The following is an 18,774-nucleotide window of genomic DNA, read 5'->3' as shown; positions in this document are numbered from 1 at the left end:
TATACAATGTCATCATGGGGCGTGCGTGGCTTTACATAATGAAAGTCATTCCTTCTACGTACCATCAGATGGTGAGCTACCTCACAGAAGAGGGACAAGTCGATCTACTTGGTAGCCAGTTAGCCACGCGCTAATGCTATCAGGTGACACTAGGGTCTGGACATCTGGCAGGTGAGGAAACGCACCTGGAATCATCAAATGCAAGGGGGCAATAGCAATCACTGAGCCCAGCGGAGCAAGATCCATATGTAGTTGATCCACTTCAACCATTGTGTCTCTCACACGACACATATCAAATCACTTATACCAATTCCCTACTTACACAAGAGGAATTGGAACTACTAGAGTGCATGCTCAAGTGTAACAAGGACATTTTCGCCCGGACTCACTCAGACATGTTGGGGATTCATCCGTCTGTGGCCTCTCACAAACTTAACATCTCACCCACCTTGTGGCCTGTCCAGCAAAAGGTCTAGTGTTTCCATTCGGATAGGCAAAAAATCATCCAAGCATAAATTGACAAATTATTGGTAGTTGGATTTATAAGAGAAGTCAAATATCAAGATTGGTTGGCGAATGTGGTAGTAGTTCCAAAGAAGGATGGAAAGTGGGGAGTCTATGTTGATTGCACTAACCTAAATGACGTATGTCTAAAGGATGGCTTCCCTTTACCCCGGATAGACCAGATAGTCAATGCCACTGTCAGGCATGTGATGCTTTTCTTTCTAGACGTCTTCTCCGGATATCATCAAATCCCCATGTTCCAACCAGATGAGGAGAAGACAATCTTTGTTACACTGTAAGGGTTGTACTATTACAAAGTCATGTCGTTCAGGCTCAAGAACGCTAGTGCTACCTACCAGAGGCTAATGACGAAAATTTTCAAGCCCTTGATTAGTCAAACTATGGAAGTCTACATTGACGACATTGTTGTAAAGAGTGACACTTGAGCTAAGCATGCCCAGCACCTGGAAGAAGCATTCCATTTGATGAGATCATACAACATGAAGCTCAATCTAGCTAAGTGTGCCTTTGGCATCAGCACGGGGAAGTTTCTAGGATTTATGGCAACCCAAAGAGGAATTGAAGTTAGCCCAGATCAAGTGAAAGTCGTCCTCGAAACACTCGTTCCAAACAACAAGAAAGAGTTACAATGCATTATGGGGCATCTCACAACTTTAAGACGTTTTATAGCCCGTTTCACAGACAAGCTAAGGTTTTTCTTCCTCACACTCAGTGGGGCAAGCACATTCGATTGGACAAATGAATGTGAGCAGGCATTTGGAGCAGTCAAACACTACCTTATTAAACCTTCCATCCTAAGTAGTCCTAAGTCTGAAAAAGAACTATATATGTATTTATCTATATTTGACTATGTTGTCAGTGTCGTCCTATTTCATCAGATACGAGATAAAGAGTAAAGGCTCGTCTACTACGTGAGTAAGGCAATGGTAGTCACTAAGACTCGATATTCCCAAGTAGAACATACTGCCCTAACACTAAAGGATGCCACTCGAAAGCTCCGCCCATATTTCCATGCTCACCAAGTGATCGTACTCACAAACCAACTATTCCGAGTTACCCTGCACAAATTGGACCTATCCAGACGAATGTTGAAATGGGCCATCGAGTTGAGTGAGTACGAAATCAAGTATTAGCCAAGGTTATCATTGAAAGGACAAGTTATAGCCGACTTTATAGCTGAACTCCTTAAAAAATAAGCACATCCGACCGATCGCCTTGGAGAGCAATGGTGGGCACTTCATGTAGATAGAGCGTCCAGAGTGTCCGGATCTGGAGTAGGTCTAATCCTACAATTACCAACTAGGAAACTGATTGAGCAAGCTATCCATCTCAGCTTTTTTGCACCAAACAAAAAAGCAAAATATGAAGCTTGTCCTAGCCAGACTAGATCTTAGCCTAATGTTGGCTGCAACCAAGTTGGAAATCAAGAGTGATTCTCAGCTAATTATTGGATAGATTCCACGAGAGTATAAAGCAAAGGATGAACGCATGGCTCGCTACCTCGCCATAGTGGAAGATCACTTGAAAAAGTTGGACAAGTAGGTCATTAAACGGGTACCACGAAAGGAGAACGTGAAGGCAAATGCACTAGTCGGAATAGCTGCCACTCTCCCCATAAAAAAGGCAGTGATGCTGCCCGTCTACCTCAAAGTCACACCCGAACCAGTGTGCAGAACCAATGAAGCGAACTTGGGCTAGATGCATGACATCGTGAAATACCTCCAGATTGGGAAATTCCCAGAAGACGAGAAACAAGCACATAGACTTCGCATACAAGTAGCACGCTTCATGTTGATTAATTACCAACTTTATAGACGATCATTTAGAGGTCCATACCTAAAGTGTTTGAGTGAGCCAGAAGGCAAATATGTCATGGTTGAACTCCATGAAGATGTATGCGACAATCATCCAGGTGGACGAACTTTAGCACATCGCGCCTACACGCAAGGATACTATTGGCCTACTATGAAATGAGATGTTGAAACCTATGTTAAGAGCAGTGACCAGTGGCAAACGTAGCGATGGTGGAGGTGTAGTGCGGGCAGGGAAACTCCAAAATGGGAAAATGCCAAAAGGTGACCCAAAAAGTATAGAGCCCCTTTATTTATAGGGATAAAAAACCCAAGTATTCAAAGGGACAAACAGCCTAGAAACGTTTCCTAAAGCCAACTGAAGAGGTGTACCTCCTGATAGCCAACCTTGATTGATGTGACTCATCATTGCGGTCCCAAATGACACATGTTCCTAAGCACCTAAATAACTAGAGGAGACAGATAGTATGTCCTATCTTAACCCGCCGGCTACCCGACCAGATAGAAGCAGACGAATTAAGGGGGCATTATGGGGGGTTTCCCTCCACGTGTCCTCCCCCAAATAAAAAACCCTTAGTTCGTCCAAGGGAAGCAAATGATCCGTCTGAACCAATACAAACTCCGTCTGACGTAAGAGAAAAGAGATTTCCTTCTTTTTGGGTGCCAAACGAAATGGACAAACCAAGCCAACTAAGATTTCCAAATGGATTAACCAACATAGCTGTAGATTCTAGACATTGAATAGATGGATAACCACACCCAGTGTCTGAGCAACAACCTAGACGACACTTATGTCTAAAAGTCAATGTCTACTAATTACTACGTGCAATCAACAACATTGATAAACGTAAATGCATAGTCAACTACATGGTCTAAGAATCTTGCTCGACAGCCAACAAATGACACTAGTCAGCGGATTTTGTTTGGTATGATTGCCCAATCCATGTAGAGATGGTGACATTGACTCTCTTGCTAAGGCTTGAGTTTTGCCCTGATGACAATCATCATCACAAAAAAGGCATGAATGCACCATGAACGTTATGGTGATGGTGTCATCTACTTTGTAAAAACCCCTCGAGAAGCATGAGAAATGTACGCGCGTATAGAGCCATTCAAAATAATTAGACCCATTCTTATTATTTTCTTACTTAAGCTTCGGAGGAGCATGTTCAAACCACCTGTCCGGACATCCTTTTGTGTAGGGAAGAAGCCCGTCTGACTCTAGAAAAGCTAGATGGACTCATATCTGGTTGGCATTGCATCAACAGTCTAGATGTTTAATTAATAGTAAAATATCTAAAAAAAATTAAGTAAATAAGTTATCAAAAACTACTCTTAAAAATACAAGATTTAATTTAAATTATGCTATCTAATAAGGATTAAAATATAATTAATTTATATATTTAAAATAATAAATTCAACTATTCATGTGCCTTTTAAAAAATAATGACATTGACCTATAAAATGAATCAAGATTGAGTAATGACCTACTTTTCCACATTTATAACATGTGGGTGTTTTCTTTTTTAAAATTGATTTACTTGAAGATTTTGATTTATTAGGATTAAATTTTACAAACTTCTTTGGAAATTTTGACTCTGTTGAGGGTTTTTTACCTTTTATATTACTTTATTTATTTTTTCTTTTTGAAGAGACTATTATTGTATCATAACCATAATATGAACAAAATTTTCCTAATTCCTTTTTACTATCTTGTTTTTCTTTTTTCATTTGACTCTTTAATTTGAGATCTGTACAAATGGCTAAACCTTCATTATTGATGAATGTAATTAATTCTCCATATGTTAATGACTCATAGGAATTCATCCATTATGAATATTTCTTATTCTTTGTCTAACATTTTCTACAAATAAAGTGGGTAAACCAGATATAAATTTTTCTTTCCAATAATGACTTCCACAATCATGTCTTGACATAACTTTGACTAAAAACATATCTTTATACCACTTGAAATCTTGAAGTTTTGGACAACTAAGATTATTAAGGATTTTAGAAGTTCTTTCTTGAAAATAGACTGGATCTCCTATGAAATGTTTTGTTATTGCAAATATTAATGTATTGACAAAATTTCCTCATAAGATTGGACTGATGTTCCTTCTTCTTTGATTATTGTCTTTTTTGCATTTAATATATATTCTCTATCATTTTGACTCAAATAATGATCCCACCAACCTTTAAGTAAACCAGTGAATCCTATAACTAAGGCACCGACAGCATGAAAATCGGAATTACTAGTCTTGATTCTATAAGCATTAGCAGCCATCATCATTTCATGAAGTAAATTAATTTATTTATGAGTATTGCTTTTATCAGTGTTATGGGTAATTTCAACTAAATTGGTGTCCATCAGGATGAACTCATAAAATTGACAAGTTTTCAAAGGATCATTGGAATTGAAGGTGACTCCTTGAGGAAAGAAGTAAGGAAGAATTTTAGAAATTTCTTCATAATTGTACTCTGGCTCAATGAAAGAAATTTCTAGGGTTTTGGGTTTTTTGACATATTGACTAATTGAAAAAAAGAAGGAGAATGTAGTGTTGAAATAGTGCTAGGACTAGATTGACTCTGAATAAGAATATTTTTAGAGTTTGATTTAGAAGCTTGAATAAAACTTTTTGAAGGCTTAAGAAGAGGAAAATCTGGACTCAGAACTTGAAAGGAATTTGATGTTTGTAATGGAAAAGTAGGACTAATGTTTTGAAAATTTGAAATCATTGCATATGAAGCTTTTGTTTTCTTGGATGATGAAGGAAGCTGGGGGCTAACGGGAGTACCCATTAAGATGGAAAAGGATCCTTACCCTGCAAAAACTCTCAAGTAAGGAAGTCAGGTAGGGAATTCAACTCTCCTTTGATAAATTCAATTTCGAAATCAAAATTTAAAAGTAAAGCTTGCCATCTTGCAAAAATTTGTTTTGAAACTAATTTTTTGACATCCTTTTGTAAAATATCTTTTGCAGCTTTGCAATCAATTTTTAAAAGAAATTTTTTATTTATCAAATCACTTTGAAACTTTGAAATACATAAAACTATGGATAAAACTTCTTTTTTGATAGTTGAATAATTTATTTGAGTGCCCAACTAGATCCCTGAATGATATCTAACTATATGCACTTGATTGTTATATTCTTGCTTTAATATGCCTCCATATCCTAAATTTGATGCATCTGATTCTACAATGAGCAATGCATTTGGATGAGAGATGTTAATGCATGGTAAATGTTTGACTCTTTGTTTAATTTCTTTGACCAAATTGGTATGATGCTCAGTCCATGCAGATGCATTTTTCCAAAGTCTTTTATATAAATGTTCACAAATGATTCTCAAATCTTTGAAGTAATCAAAAACATAATTTAAACAACCTAGAAATCTTTGCAATTTTTTTTATGTTTTATTTCATTAGAAAATTTGTCAGCAAATTCTATTGACCTTTGAATCAGTTTTGTTTTTCCTTGAAAAATTTCATGTCCTAAAAATCTAATCTTTGTTTGAAATAATTTCATTTTTGGAACATAACAAGCCATTCCATTTGCTTTAATGACATTAAAAAACTTTTTTAAATGAATAAAATGTTTTTCTAATGAATCAAAAAATATTAAAACATCATCAATGTATACAATTATGAACTGCAAATAAGGGTTAAAAATATCATTTATAATATTTTGAAATTCAGAAAGGGCATTTTTGAGACCAAAATGCATGACATTCCATTCATAATGACCAAAAGGGAAAGTAAAAACAGTTTTGTATCTATCTTTTTCTTTGATTTGAAACTGCTAAAATCCAGATTTCATATCAAATTTTGAATAAATTAAAGAACTATGAAGTCTTTTGAGTAAATCTTGCTTATTAGGAATGAGGTATCTTATCCATTGTAATACTTTATTTAAAAGTTTATAATTAATGACAAATCTAGGTGCACCTCTTTCTATTTTAGCAGCATTTTGAACATAAAAAACGGCACAACTCCAAGGAGATTTTGAGGGTCTGATTAATTTCTTATTTATTAATGTATCAATTTCTTGTTTACAATATTCTAAAAGTTTTTCATTCATTTGAATAGGTCTAGCCTTAGTGGGAGTTTTATACTCATCAAAATTTTGAATGTAGGGCAAACTTATCTCATGTTTCTTTCTGGACCAAAAAGCATTTGGAATATCAGAACAATTTTTTTTTTTTGAAAAAGATCTTGAATCTCTTTTGTTTTCTTTTGAACTTTATCTTCTAGAAGTTGTTCTTCTACCTTTTTATATTGAATTTATTTTGATAGAAAATTTATATGAGCTTGTTTTCTTTGAATTAAAACTAAGTTAATTACTTAATTATAAAAAAATATAAATGATTTAAAAAAATAATATTATATTACAATATTTTATCTATTAATATAATATATTTAATTTATTTATTCATAAATATTATTTATTAATTAATATCATATTTTAAATTTATCATTTTATATCTTATTTTAATTATTTTTAAGTTATTTATAAATTATTAAGGCAAATAATTTATCATCAAACTATTATTTTTTAATAATAAATATATATTGACAACTCCTAAATTTAATTTCAACAATTTCATTGGTAAAAAAATATTTCGTTCATTAATTACCTTTAGAAATGTTATCTCTTTGGATTTGAGGGGCTCCACCTAAACTACTTCTTAATTTAATGTTTAAATAATTATTATTAATAAATAAAATGAGAATTCAAAATTCTTATTAAAAAAAGATCAATTATTGGGAATGATAAGGAGATATGATACCAATTATTATTAATTATTAGAAATTAATAATTGAAATTATTTTTTAAACATTAAATTATTAATATTTTAGAAATTTGATTTTTAGAATCATCATAACAAATTTCAATTTTACAATAGTGATTGGAAAAAAGGGAAAAAGGAGATAAGTATAAACAATAAATTCACACGTGAGCTTTTATAGATTTGTTATTTTGATAAAAAAAAAAAATTCAAATATTAAATTATTTTCTATGAATTTATTTGGATTACCATAATAAATTTTGAGTTAAAAAAATTTACTTGAAGTTATAATAGACAGAAAATTGCAGATAATCATAACAACTAAATTTATATGTGAGTTTCAAAATAATAAACTCCAAAGGTAAAAGAAATATTTTTAAATATTAAAAATATTGATATTCTATGAAGTTGGTATTTAGACTTATGAGAAAAAAGAAAAGAAAGTAAAAGTTTGCATTTTTACGATAAAATAAATGCAGGCTGCATTTAAATAATTAAGTAACATTAATTACGTGTTGTATCCCTACTAAGTAGAAAAAAAGAGTCAAAAAAACAAATGATTAAAAACATAAACCAAGCGAGAAAAATGTTCATGAGCTCCACTCACCTAGCTAATTCAAATATCAAATAAAAAGAAAAAATGTAATAAGTTAGACAAAATACAGCACTGTTACAATTCAAATCACAATATATAACTGCTGCACAAACTGGATTAATTTTCAGTTTCATGCATTCTTGTGCTATTAGAACCTTACCATTTCATATTACTTCAATTCCATAGAACTTGAAGATTCCAGTCACCAGCTAAAGTGTCGAGGAGAAAATTATTTAATATTTTGAAAAATTGATGTTCTCACCGTAAAGATGTGTGAAAGGAAGGAAAGTTTTGTTTGATTCCTTCCACCACTAATTCAATCCTTCGCCACCGTCTTTGAGGACCACTTTGTTTGATTGCATTGAAAATTTTCTAATGTTGGTTAAAAAAGTCATTCCAAACTTAAACCAAAACGAAGTAAAAAAACAAGGAAAACAAGAAATTTAAAATTGGAACAAGACACTCACCAAATTATGTGACTCGAGCATGACAGAGCACTATCCTTAAAATAGATTCATCCTCCAAGAGTAATCTCAATGCAGCAAGGATATGATGTCCTACCTTCAAGATTCAACCGTTAAAACCTTGTCTAAGGTACAATTCTTGGACAAGTTGCAGTACAACTCAAGCAATAGTAAAGATTAAGCCTTTGAAAATCCTCCAAAAGATCCTTGAAAAAAGGTCAGCTACAACAACAAGAAGGCTAAAAAAGACTTAGGACTTGTTTGGGAAGTGTTTTTAAAAACAATTCTAAAAAATAGTTTTTGAAAACAATTTCCAATAACTGTTTTTTGTGTTTTTAAAAACAAAATTGTATTTGGAAACTGAATTTAAAAAAATAGTTTTTTGTTTAAAAAAATGTTTGTTTGAGTTAATAAAAACAATTTTATAGGACAACTAAAATAAAAACCCTTATTAAGAAATTGTTTTTTTAAATTGAATGTTTTCTATTATTAACTTGATGTTATAAATAAATAAATAAACATTAGATTTATATTTCATTAAATTAAAAAACTTGTATTCATTTTTTAAATTACTTGCATAATTTTTCATTTTTTTTCTACAATTGTTAACTATATATTTACACTTTAATCATTAGTTAGCCTAAAATGCAAATCATGGTAGCAAAAATAACTACTCCGAGAAGCCCCCCATTCAATGAAAAATCATTCTTTCATTTTTTTTAAAAATAAATAAAAATTGGAGTGCTTGCAAAGGTCTCATCAAATAGTGATGGCTTCAAAAACTATGGAGAAGGTAAGTAGAAGAAGCCTTCTTCAACCTTCTTCCAACAAATCTCTGCATTTCATCAACCCTACCATCCAAAACACCCAATACAAGGTTCAAGATACCCAAATCAACTTTGTTGAAGCCTCGCGTCACCGGGGCCACTGCAGTTTCCAAATGGATGCGCCTTTTCAACTTAAGATAATACCTGCTTCAATCAACCTGCAAAAGACTTTTGGACAGAGGGTCTGGACACACCCTCCGATGGTTTTGTTAGCCTCCTTTCTCATATTTAGTTTATCCTCTTTTTGAGTAAGAAAGCTTACCTTCTTTCACTGTATGAGGGCCTTTTATAGTGTCAGAAGCTCTGTCCCCTTTAATGGTGGGAAGACTTTTTGGCTCGTCATGATGGTGTTGCGGTGGTGGCAGAGTCATCATTGTCCTTTAGGCGGCTGTCATAAATTGTGGGAGGGATGAATTGTCGTCATCCTTGTCTTTTCGCTCTACAGGCGGCGGGGTGTAGGCTGTGACAGGTTGCTTGAAGTGACTCAGGAGAGTCCCGTCGAGCATGCTTTTGGCAGTGTAGAGAATGATGACCTGCGTTTCACAGCCAAGGCTTTTAGTTAAGACGCTAGCGCTTGGTCCAGACAATACGTCCGGACAAGAGAGTGGGGTCGTCAGGATGACGAGTTAGTAGGGTCATCTGGATGACGAGTTTAAGAATGCCATATGCCACCCTGAGGGAATTCGGACAGAGAGTTGATATGCCACATGTCCCATGGAGGAATGCTCTGCGGGGTTGCTACGTGTGCGTTTGGGGGTGGTCCCTACAAACTTTATTATCGTCATTCCTTTGGTGCCCCATGCACATTGATGTGATAAAGATAAAAGATAATTAACTAATCTTGGCATATTTCAAGTTAATTTTACAGCATTCATGTATAATATATATATAACATAATCTCCGGCAAAGCTCATACCCAAATTCGTCCCCAGTTTGAAAAACAGAGAAGAAATGGATCACAAAAGAGATGAAGAGAATGGTTTGGATGGAAACTACAATTCAGAAGTGGAAACTGAACACATGAAGAAGATGGAGAAGGAGAACCAAGAAGAAAAAGAAGAAGAAGAAGAAGAAGAAGAGATGTCGGTGGAGCGGATTTTTGAAGGCAAGGAAGTACCATCATGGAGAGAACAGCTGACAGTGAGGGCCTTCGTGGTGAGCTTCGTACTGTCAGTGCTCTTCACCTTCATAGTGATGAAACTCAACCTCACCACTGGTATCATCCCTTCCCTCAACGTCTCTGCGGGGCTCTTGGGTTTCTTCTTCGTCTCGGTTTGGACAAAGTTTCTTGACAAGTCTGGGCTCTTGAAGCAGCCCTTCACTCGACAAGAGAACACTGTTATCCAGACTTGCGTCGTGGCCTCCTCTGGCATCGCCTTCAGCGGTTTGTCTTTCCTTTGCCTTTCCCTAACACTACCATTATTTTATGTTTGGCTACAAAAAGAAAAATTTCTTCATAAAAGATTGAAAATTTTGATGTAAAATTATTGTTTAATAATTTAATTTTTAAGAAACTATATTAATATAAAATTAATAATTTTTCAATTTTTATTTTCTCAATTTGCAGGTTTTTTATGGTTTAAATGTTTCTTTTTTTTTTTTTTCCTTCTGTTTTTGACTCTGGAATGTTTTACACCCCACACAGTCAAACGTAAAATTTTTATTTTCCCACTTTTCGTATGTGCAGCTTATTATACCAAAACAAACAGAGCTTGGAAGAAAAATGGCAATTCCAAAAATATGGAAACCCTTCAGTAGCTGGGCTTAACGTTGCAATATTTAAATGCAAATTCTACCTTTTATCTCCATTTTTTCTTCCCCAAAATCAATGTGGAGCCCAGAGTTGCTCCCTGAATCAATGTGTATGCGTCATATCATCTGTATTCCTAAAAATTACTAATTTTCTGCACATCAAGGTCTGGTCTCCAGAAAATAAGAACAGCAAAAAGCAAAAAAATGTATAAGACCTTTTCACGGTCACTTTAACCTGCAAAAATTTCTTAATCATTTCTAAACGAACTGGACCATTTACTATTCATTAAAGGGAGAGTTTGGTCCTTTCCCCCACAACAAGGGGGTGTAGCTTGAGGGGACCATACAACACTTGCTTCCCACAGATAACGGAAGTTGGCTATATCCACCCCCACATGTGTAACTCAGTTGATAGGGCCATCGACAGTCTCCACCACAGTATGTCACTATCGTTTTTTCATTTTTCTTTTTTTGTTTTTCCCCATATGGTGAAGACATTAGAACAAATTGCGACGTATACCAGCATTGCATCCAAGAGCTGGCTAAGTGAGCCAATTTAATGCAAGCTAACAGAAGGGGCCATTTATTTCTAGTCTTTTCAAGGTTCGGCTGATAAGATATTTAGAAACAGTACCATTTTATTTTGGAATTATTTAAACTTTTAATTTTTTTTATTGTTTTGGGCATATGGAGTGATTTGCCACACCACATGTACATATCTCTAAAGTCTTAACACCCTTTTGTACTGTATTTTCATATGCACCCACGTGCCATAGGATAAGAGTGCAAGAAGGGCCCAATCATCCAAAAATAACTTTTAAAAATAGCAGCTACTATGTACCGGTCTAAAAATGGATTTTGAATCGTGGAATCCAATCAACTTAACTAATTCGAGTCTAACCCAATTAATCCGAGTCTATACCCAATCAATTTGAATCTAACTCAATCAACCCGAATTCAACACGAGTTTAGAAAAATGAGGTTGAATTGAGTTTGAGTTAAATACCTCGAGTTAAAAGTCAGGTTGGCTTGAGCTTGGGCTAATTATTTCTTAATTTGTGTTGGCCTTAGATAAACCAACAACCTGCCCAAATTACAACTCTACGAAAAAAGTAACTAATTTTCTATACAAGTCAAGGGATTCTTAACAAAAAATATATTAAATTCTTAACAAGGGTTGCCAAACTTCTTAACTAGGCCAAACCCTTTTACTTCATTTGTTAAACTTGTTTCTATTTTAGTATTTTTTTTTTCTTTCTTTCTTTTTTTTCTTAAAAAAAATGATCTATTATGCAATGAGATTGTGCTGTGAATAGGAATAGAGACGAATCAAAATACCAAATACAAAAGAGAGGAATGGAAGTAGAATAATTTTATCTTTTTATTCTTATTTCTAATATACAATCCAAATGTAGTAGCAGTGAATAAAAAAATGAAATATATTTTTCATTTCTATTTACTGTTCTCATATATTGAATGCGCACCCAAAAAGGAAGCCGGGGTAGCTCAACAAGCAATTAATTTTGTAAGCCACTTGTTGTATATGATCATTAATACCAAAATAATAAGCAAATGTGAAGATTGTTAGACCTATGTGTATATATAGAAATGTTGAATGTCTTGATTTATTGTGTATAAATAGGAGGTTTTGGAAGCTACCTTTTCGGAATGAGTCAAGCTATTGCTAAACAATCTGAAAATGCTGGAGGCAACGAGGAATATAAGAACCCAGCAGTAGCATGGATGATTGGCTTTCTCTTTGTTGTTAGCTTTCTTGGCCTCTTTTCTGTCGTGCCTCTTCGAAAGGTTTGTCCTCCAAACTCGCACTCAATAACCAAGAAAATTTACTGAATTTAACTACTTGTAGGATATGCATCGACATCGACATTTAGCATTTTTATCATTTAGAAAATTTTATTTTTAAAATATTAAAAATGTTAGAAATACTTTTTAAAATCACTATCAAATATACTTTTAATTTTTCTCAAACTAAATATAGAAAGGGAGTTAGTCTGCAATCTTGATTTGTATAGTATGTTATTGGTTTCAGATCATGATTGTAGACTTCAAATTGACATACCCAAGTGGTACTGCAACTGCTCATCTCATCAACAGTTTTCACACTCCTCAAGGAGCCAAGTTGGCAAAGTAAGGCGCTACATGGTTTGATATCCCTTAAGATATCTAGATAGAAAATAGGCATATGAAAATTTGTGGATTCTCATTAATTATTTCTTGTATTTGATGGTTGTAGGAAACAAGTTAGAGTATTGGGCAAGTACTTCTCCTTCAGCTTCTTGTGGGGTTTCTTCCAATGGTTTTTTGCTGCTGGAGACAATTGCGGATTTGCAGGCTTCCCTACGTTTGGACTTAAAGCATACAAATACAAGTATGCAAGTGTAGCACCCTTCTAAGATAGCATTAATAATTGGTGTTGATGCATATTAATTAGTGAACAAAAGTTGTAACAAGTTATTGAAATTGTAGAATGTAGATAAGATTTTACATTAAGTAACCTCAATGTGCCATGCTATAGGCATTAACTTGTTGATAAGAATTCCATGTTAAGCAGCCTACTTATAATGAGTTTCAATTCATTTTGTGACTGAAAGTGCTTGTTTTGATAATTACAGGTTTTTCTTTGATTTCTCGGCAACTTATGTTGGAGTGGGGATGATTTGTCCGCATATAGTAAACATATCGCTGCTGGTTGGAGGAATTCTTTCTTGGGGAGTTATGTGGCCGCTTATAGAAACTAGAAAGGGTGATTGGTACCCTGCAGACCTTCCCTCAAGCAACATTCGTGGTCTTCAAGGTTACAAGGTCATTATCTAGTAGAATGGCCATAGGGCCAGTATATCATAACCCCGTTACAGACTTCATTTATTTCTCACTAACATTATGTTATGTCCTAATGCAGATATTCATCGCCATTGCAACAATCCTAGGTGACGGGCTATATAACTTTTTCAAGGTACTGGGTCAAACTCTCTTGGGATTGTTTTACCAACTCCAATACAAAAATATGAGCGGTGTCCCACCCATTGAGGATCGCTCCTCTCCTAGGAGCTCATCTACTTCTTACAATGATACTCGTCGGACACAAGTTTTCCTCAAAGATCAAATTCCGACATCATTTGCTATTGGAGGGTACATTGCAATAGCTGCAATCTCCATGGCCACACTTCCTCACATATTTCCCCAACTCAAATGGTACTACATACTGGTTATCTATCTTGTTGCTCCTACCATGGCGTTTTGCAATGCATATGGGTGTGGGCTCACTGACTGGTCTCTTGCATCCACCTATGGGAAGCTTGCCATCTTTAGCATTGGAGCATGGGCTGGTGCTGCACATGGTGGAGTTATAGCAGGCCTGGCAGCCTGTGGAGTTATGATGAACATTGTATCAACCGCTTCCGACCTAATGCAGGATTTCAAGACTGGTTATCTAACCTTAGCTTCACCACGCTCAATGTTTGTGAGCCAATTCATTGGTACTGCAATGGGTTGTGTCATCTCCCCTTGTGTCTTTTGGCTGTTCTACAAGGCTTTTGATGACCTTGGGCAGAGTGGAAGTGAATACCCTGCTCCTTATGCTCTGGTCTACCACAACATGGCTGTTCTTGGGGTAGAGGGCATCTCCAATTTACCAAAGAACTGTTTCACGCTTTGTTGTGTGTTTTTTGGTGCAGCAATTCTCGTGAATTTGGTTAGGGATGCTGTAGGTCGAAAGAGGGCGCAGTTCATTCCAATCCCAATGGCAATGGCAATACCATTTTATCTGGGCCCTTACTTCGCCATTGATATGTGTGTTGGTAGCTTAATATTATTTATATGGCAAAGGATAAACAAAGCTAAGGCAGAAGCTTTTGGACCTGCAGTAGCTTCTGGCTTGATTTGTGGAGAGGGAATATGGACTCTGCCTGGTTCAATTCTTGCTTTAGCAGGAATAAAGCAACCAATTTGCATGAAGTTCCTGTCTAGGGCAACAAATGCCAGGGTTGATAAGTTCCTAGGGGCTTAAGACTTATCAAAATTTACCTATGAAGGATGATCTGTAAGGTTTATACTTGCAACTAGTTGTACCATGAATCTCTTTACTATTTTGTTTCTTTCCTTTTAGATGATGGCTAAGTTACTCCTAATACAGAATGTTTATGGCAATAGCATTATCTTCTCTTTTCTATCCCATTAAAATCAAAGTTCTCATCAAACGCAATTGGACCTTGCTATGGTACTAAAAATTCACTTTTTGGTACATACCAAAAGGTCGTACCCAATCTCGAATAATCAAATTATCAATACGGTTACTTTTATATCTCAAAATAGAAAATTAGTCTTAAAAAGTAAAACTAATTAAAATTGTTTTTTTTAATAATTAATTTATAGACATTTTATGGATGTTTTGTTTTTATTTTTTTATTTAAGCATTGTCTTTATAAGTATTATGCTAAATTGAGATATATTAAGGGTGTGTTTGGCATGCGGAATGAGGAATGATAATGAATATTTTTTTCATTCCTCTTCCCTTTTAAATAAGAATGAATTTGATAATTTCAATTCTTATATTTGGATGCATATAGAAATGTAAGATTAGAATAATAATTTGTTTTTATTTCGATTTAAGTAAAAAATGAGAATTGAAAATGAAAAAAATCTATACATATGGTGTAAAATGATTTTTAAATTTAAATTTTATTTTAAAAAATCTAACATTGTATATAGTTTTAAATAATTTTCATTTTTTTTGTTAAATAATAAAAACATATTTGGGCATGTAATTTTTTTTTTAAAAAAAAATTATTTATACGATTATTTGGTTGTAGTTATTTAAAAACAAAGTAAAATAGAAAATCGAAAATGAATTTCAAATCAAGTGAAACTTTGTATTGAATTTATTAATAAGTTAAATAATTTAAAAAAATAATTTAAAACCATATGTATATAAAGACTATAAAAAATAATAAACATAATTAATGTTTTAAATTCTCTATTTTAAGAATAATTTGAAATTCAAAAAAGTGATTAATTAATTCTAGATTAAATAAAATAACTCAGAATATCATCTTCCTAGTTGAATAATAAATTTATGCATATAATGAAAATTTTGACTCATTTATACCTTAAAAAATAAAATTTTATTTATTTTTATATTCATTTAAAATAGAATAGCATTATTATTGTTTTTAACAAAATAAATTAATTATGCTTTTATAAGATACTAATATCTATATTTTTAGGATATTTATTAAATCATATAAATAGTATTAGAAATTATTAATTATTAATTTTTATTATTTATTTTTAAAAAAATCAATCAATTAATATTAGTATCTATATATTTATAATATTTATAAAAAATATAATTTATAATTTTGTTACATTATCAATACTTATATTTTATTGAAAAGTATTTATTTTTAATTAATTTTTTTATTTTTAATAAGACATAAATTAAATTTAGTTTACATTATACAAATTGAATTTACAATTTTTTCTTTTTACAAAATCAAAATAAAAATTTATTTTTAAGAAGAACTTATCTAAAAAAGTCTTTAGTTTTTTTAATTTTTTGAATAATATTTTTAAAAATAACTTGCACTAGGGAATTAAAATATCTCCTACTGAGGATGAATTGAAATCTTACTTTTAAGCGAGATTTCATTTGAATTGGAATCAGTTTTGATTTTTATTTCTATTATCATTGGAATCAAATAGAAATCTATCTTCAGTTTTACATTTGATGAGGACAAAGTATGGATATATTTGCTTCTCCAAACTATGAATAAATTATTTGAGAAATTATAATATTTGTAGTTGAAATTTTATTTGAAATACTTCTAGGCTATGTTTAGTTCTCGGAAAATATTAAGAAAAGAAAAAAAATAGTAAAGAAAATAATATTCTCATGTTGAAGAAAGTCATATATAATTAAAATTAATAAGAAATTTATATATTTTAAAATTATTTAATCTTTTGTAAAAAGTATTAAATATATCGAAGAAAATGAAAATAATTATTGATTTAAAATTTTTATTTTTATTTTCTTTCACTTTTTATTTCGTTATACTTTTCTTTTTTATTTTCTTTACTTCACATTTTTCCTCAAACAGTCCCGGAACCAAACATAGTCTTAAAGTTAGGGACTTCTAGCACTTAAGTTCTCCCTAACATGACTATGGAAAGGATCATCTACCGAAAAATCTGCAATCCATGATTAATACTTGATATGAATGGGTTTTATATTTTTTAGATTGTGATTGGCTGCATATAGGTTTTCTTTAGAAAGTCGGTTTGGGTGTGGGTTTATATCTTAAAACAACTTCAAACACATCCAACTGTCTAGAAAACCTGGTTATTCTAATAATTTTTAATAATTACATATCATAAACATTTTATAATTTCTAAATTTTATATGCAAATTCACCATTAAAAATTATTTTGTTTATAAATTAAAAAAACATGCATGCATTTGGTCAGCCATGTCATTGTCAATAGAATCACTTTACTCTTGCTATGAATTGGCTGTACGTGGGATACCTTTTAATTGTATTTGGCTTTATATATGGGAAAGCTGAATTAGTGGAAAACATAAATTATAATTTTCAAAAAATAATATTTATAGCATAATTAAACATTTAATTATGGGCTACTCACCATCTACCCTAGAAACCCAGGGCATTTGCTACCCGATTTTAATGGAGCTACAATGACTTCAAGTGACACTAGGGTCTGGACATATAATAGGTGAGGAAACGTACCTGGAATCATCAAATGCAAGGGGGTAATAAAAATCACTGAGCCCGACGGAGAAAGATCCATTTGCAACTGATCCGCTTCAACCATTGTGCCTCTCACACGACACATATCAAATCACCTATACGAGCTCTCTGCTTACACATGAGGAATTGGAACTACTAGAGAGCATGCTTAAGCGCAACAAGGACATCTTCGCCTAGACTCACTCGGACATGTTGAGGATTCATCTATCTGTGGCCTCCCACAAACTTAACATCTCACCCACCTCGCGACCTATTCGGAAAAAGGTCCAACATTTCCATCCGGACATGCAAAAAATCATCCAAGAAGAAATTGACAAATTATTGGTAGTAGGATTTATCAGAGAAGTCAAATATTCAGACTGGTAGGCGAACGTGGTAGTAGTTCCGAAGAATGATGGAAAGTGGTGAGTTTGTGTTGATTACACCAACCTAAATGACGTTTGTTTAAAGAATAGCTTCCTCTTACCCCGGATAGACCAGATAGTCAACGCCACCATTGGGCATGGGATGCTTTCCTTTCTAAACGTCTTCTTCAGATACCACCAAATCCCCATGTTCCAGTCGGATGAGGAGAAGACAACATTGTTACACTGCAAGGGTTATACTATTACAAAGTCATGTCGTTCGGGCTCAAGAACGCTGATGCTACCTACAAGAGGCTAATGATAAAAAATTTCAAGACCCTGATCAGCCGAACTGTGGAAGTCTACATTGACGACATTGTTGTAAAGAGTGAACCCGAGCTGAGCACGCCAAGCACTTGGAAGAAGCATTCTGTCTTATGCAAGCATACAACATGAAGCTTAATCCAGCTAAGCGTGCCTTTGGCGTCAGCATAGGGAAGTTTCTAGGGTTTATGGTAACCCAAAGAGGAATTGAAGTTAACTTGGCTAAAGTGAAAGTCATCCTCGAAACACCCATTCCAAACAACAAGAAAGAGTTACAACGCCTCACGGGTCATCTCATAGCTTTGGGATGTTTCATATCCCGTTTCATAGACAAGCTAAGGCCTTTCTTCCTCACACTCAGGGGGGCAAGCACGTTTGACTAGACAGACAAATGTGAGCAGGCATTTGGAGCAGTCAAACACTATCTTACTAAACCTCCCATCCTAAGCAACCCCAAATCCGACGAAGAACTCTATATGTATTTAGTTATATCTTACTATGCTGTCAATGTCGTCTTGTTTCGTTAGATACGAGACAAAGAGCAAAGGTTCGTCTACTACGTG

The 18,774-nt window shown here is 33.6% G+C and overlaps 1 protein-coding gene across 1 annotated transcript; it reads left to right on the top strand.

Annotated features, from left to right (window-relative positions):
* The first annotated feature begins 9,894 nt into the window (after positions 1-9,894).
* Positions 9,895-14,919, top strand: LOC100249683 (probable metal-nicotianamine transporter YSL7). The gene is made up of 6 exons (XM_002266621.5): positions 9,895-10,390; positions 12,401-12,564; positions 12,809-12,906; positions 13,013-13,147; positions 13,392-13,581; positions 13,679-14,919. Exons 1-6 carry the CDS (start codon positions 9,958-9,960, stop codon positions 14,783-14,785), a joined length of 2,127 nt encoding a protein of 708 aa, XP_002266657.1. The 5' UTR covers positions 9,895-9,957; the 3' UTR covers positions 14,786-14,919.
* Positions 14,920-18,774: the final 3,855 nt, after the last annotated feature.

Source organism: Vitis vinifera, chromosome 17 (assembly GCF_030704535.1).
Source record: "Vitis vinifera cultivar Pinot Noir 40024 chromosome 17, ASM3070453v1".
In the NCBI taxonomy this organism is placed as follows: domain Eukaryota; kingdom Viridiplantae; phylum Streptophyta; class Magnoliopsida; order Vitales; family Vitaceae; genus Vitis; species Vitis vinifera.
The sequence above is the reverse complement of the archived record's forward strand: the minus strand, read 5'-3'. Positions and strand labels throughout refer to the sequence as shown.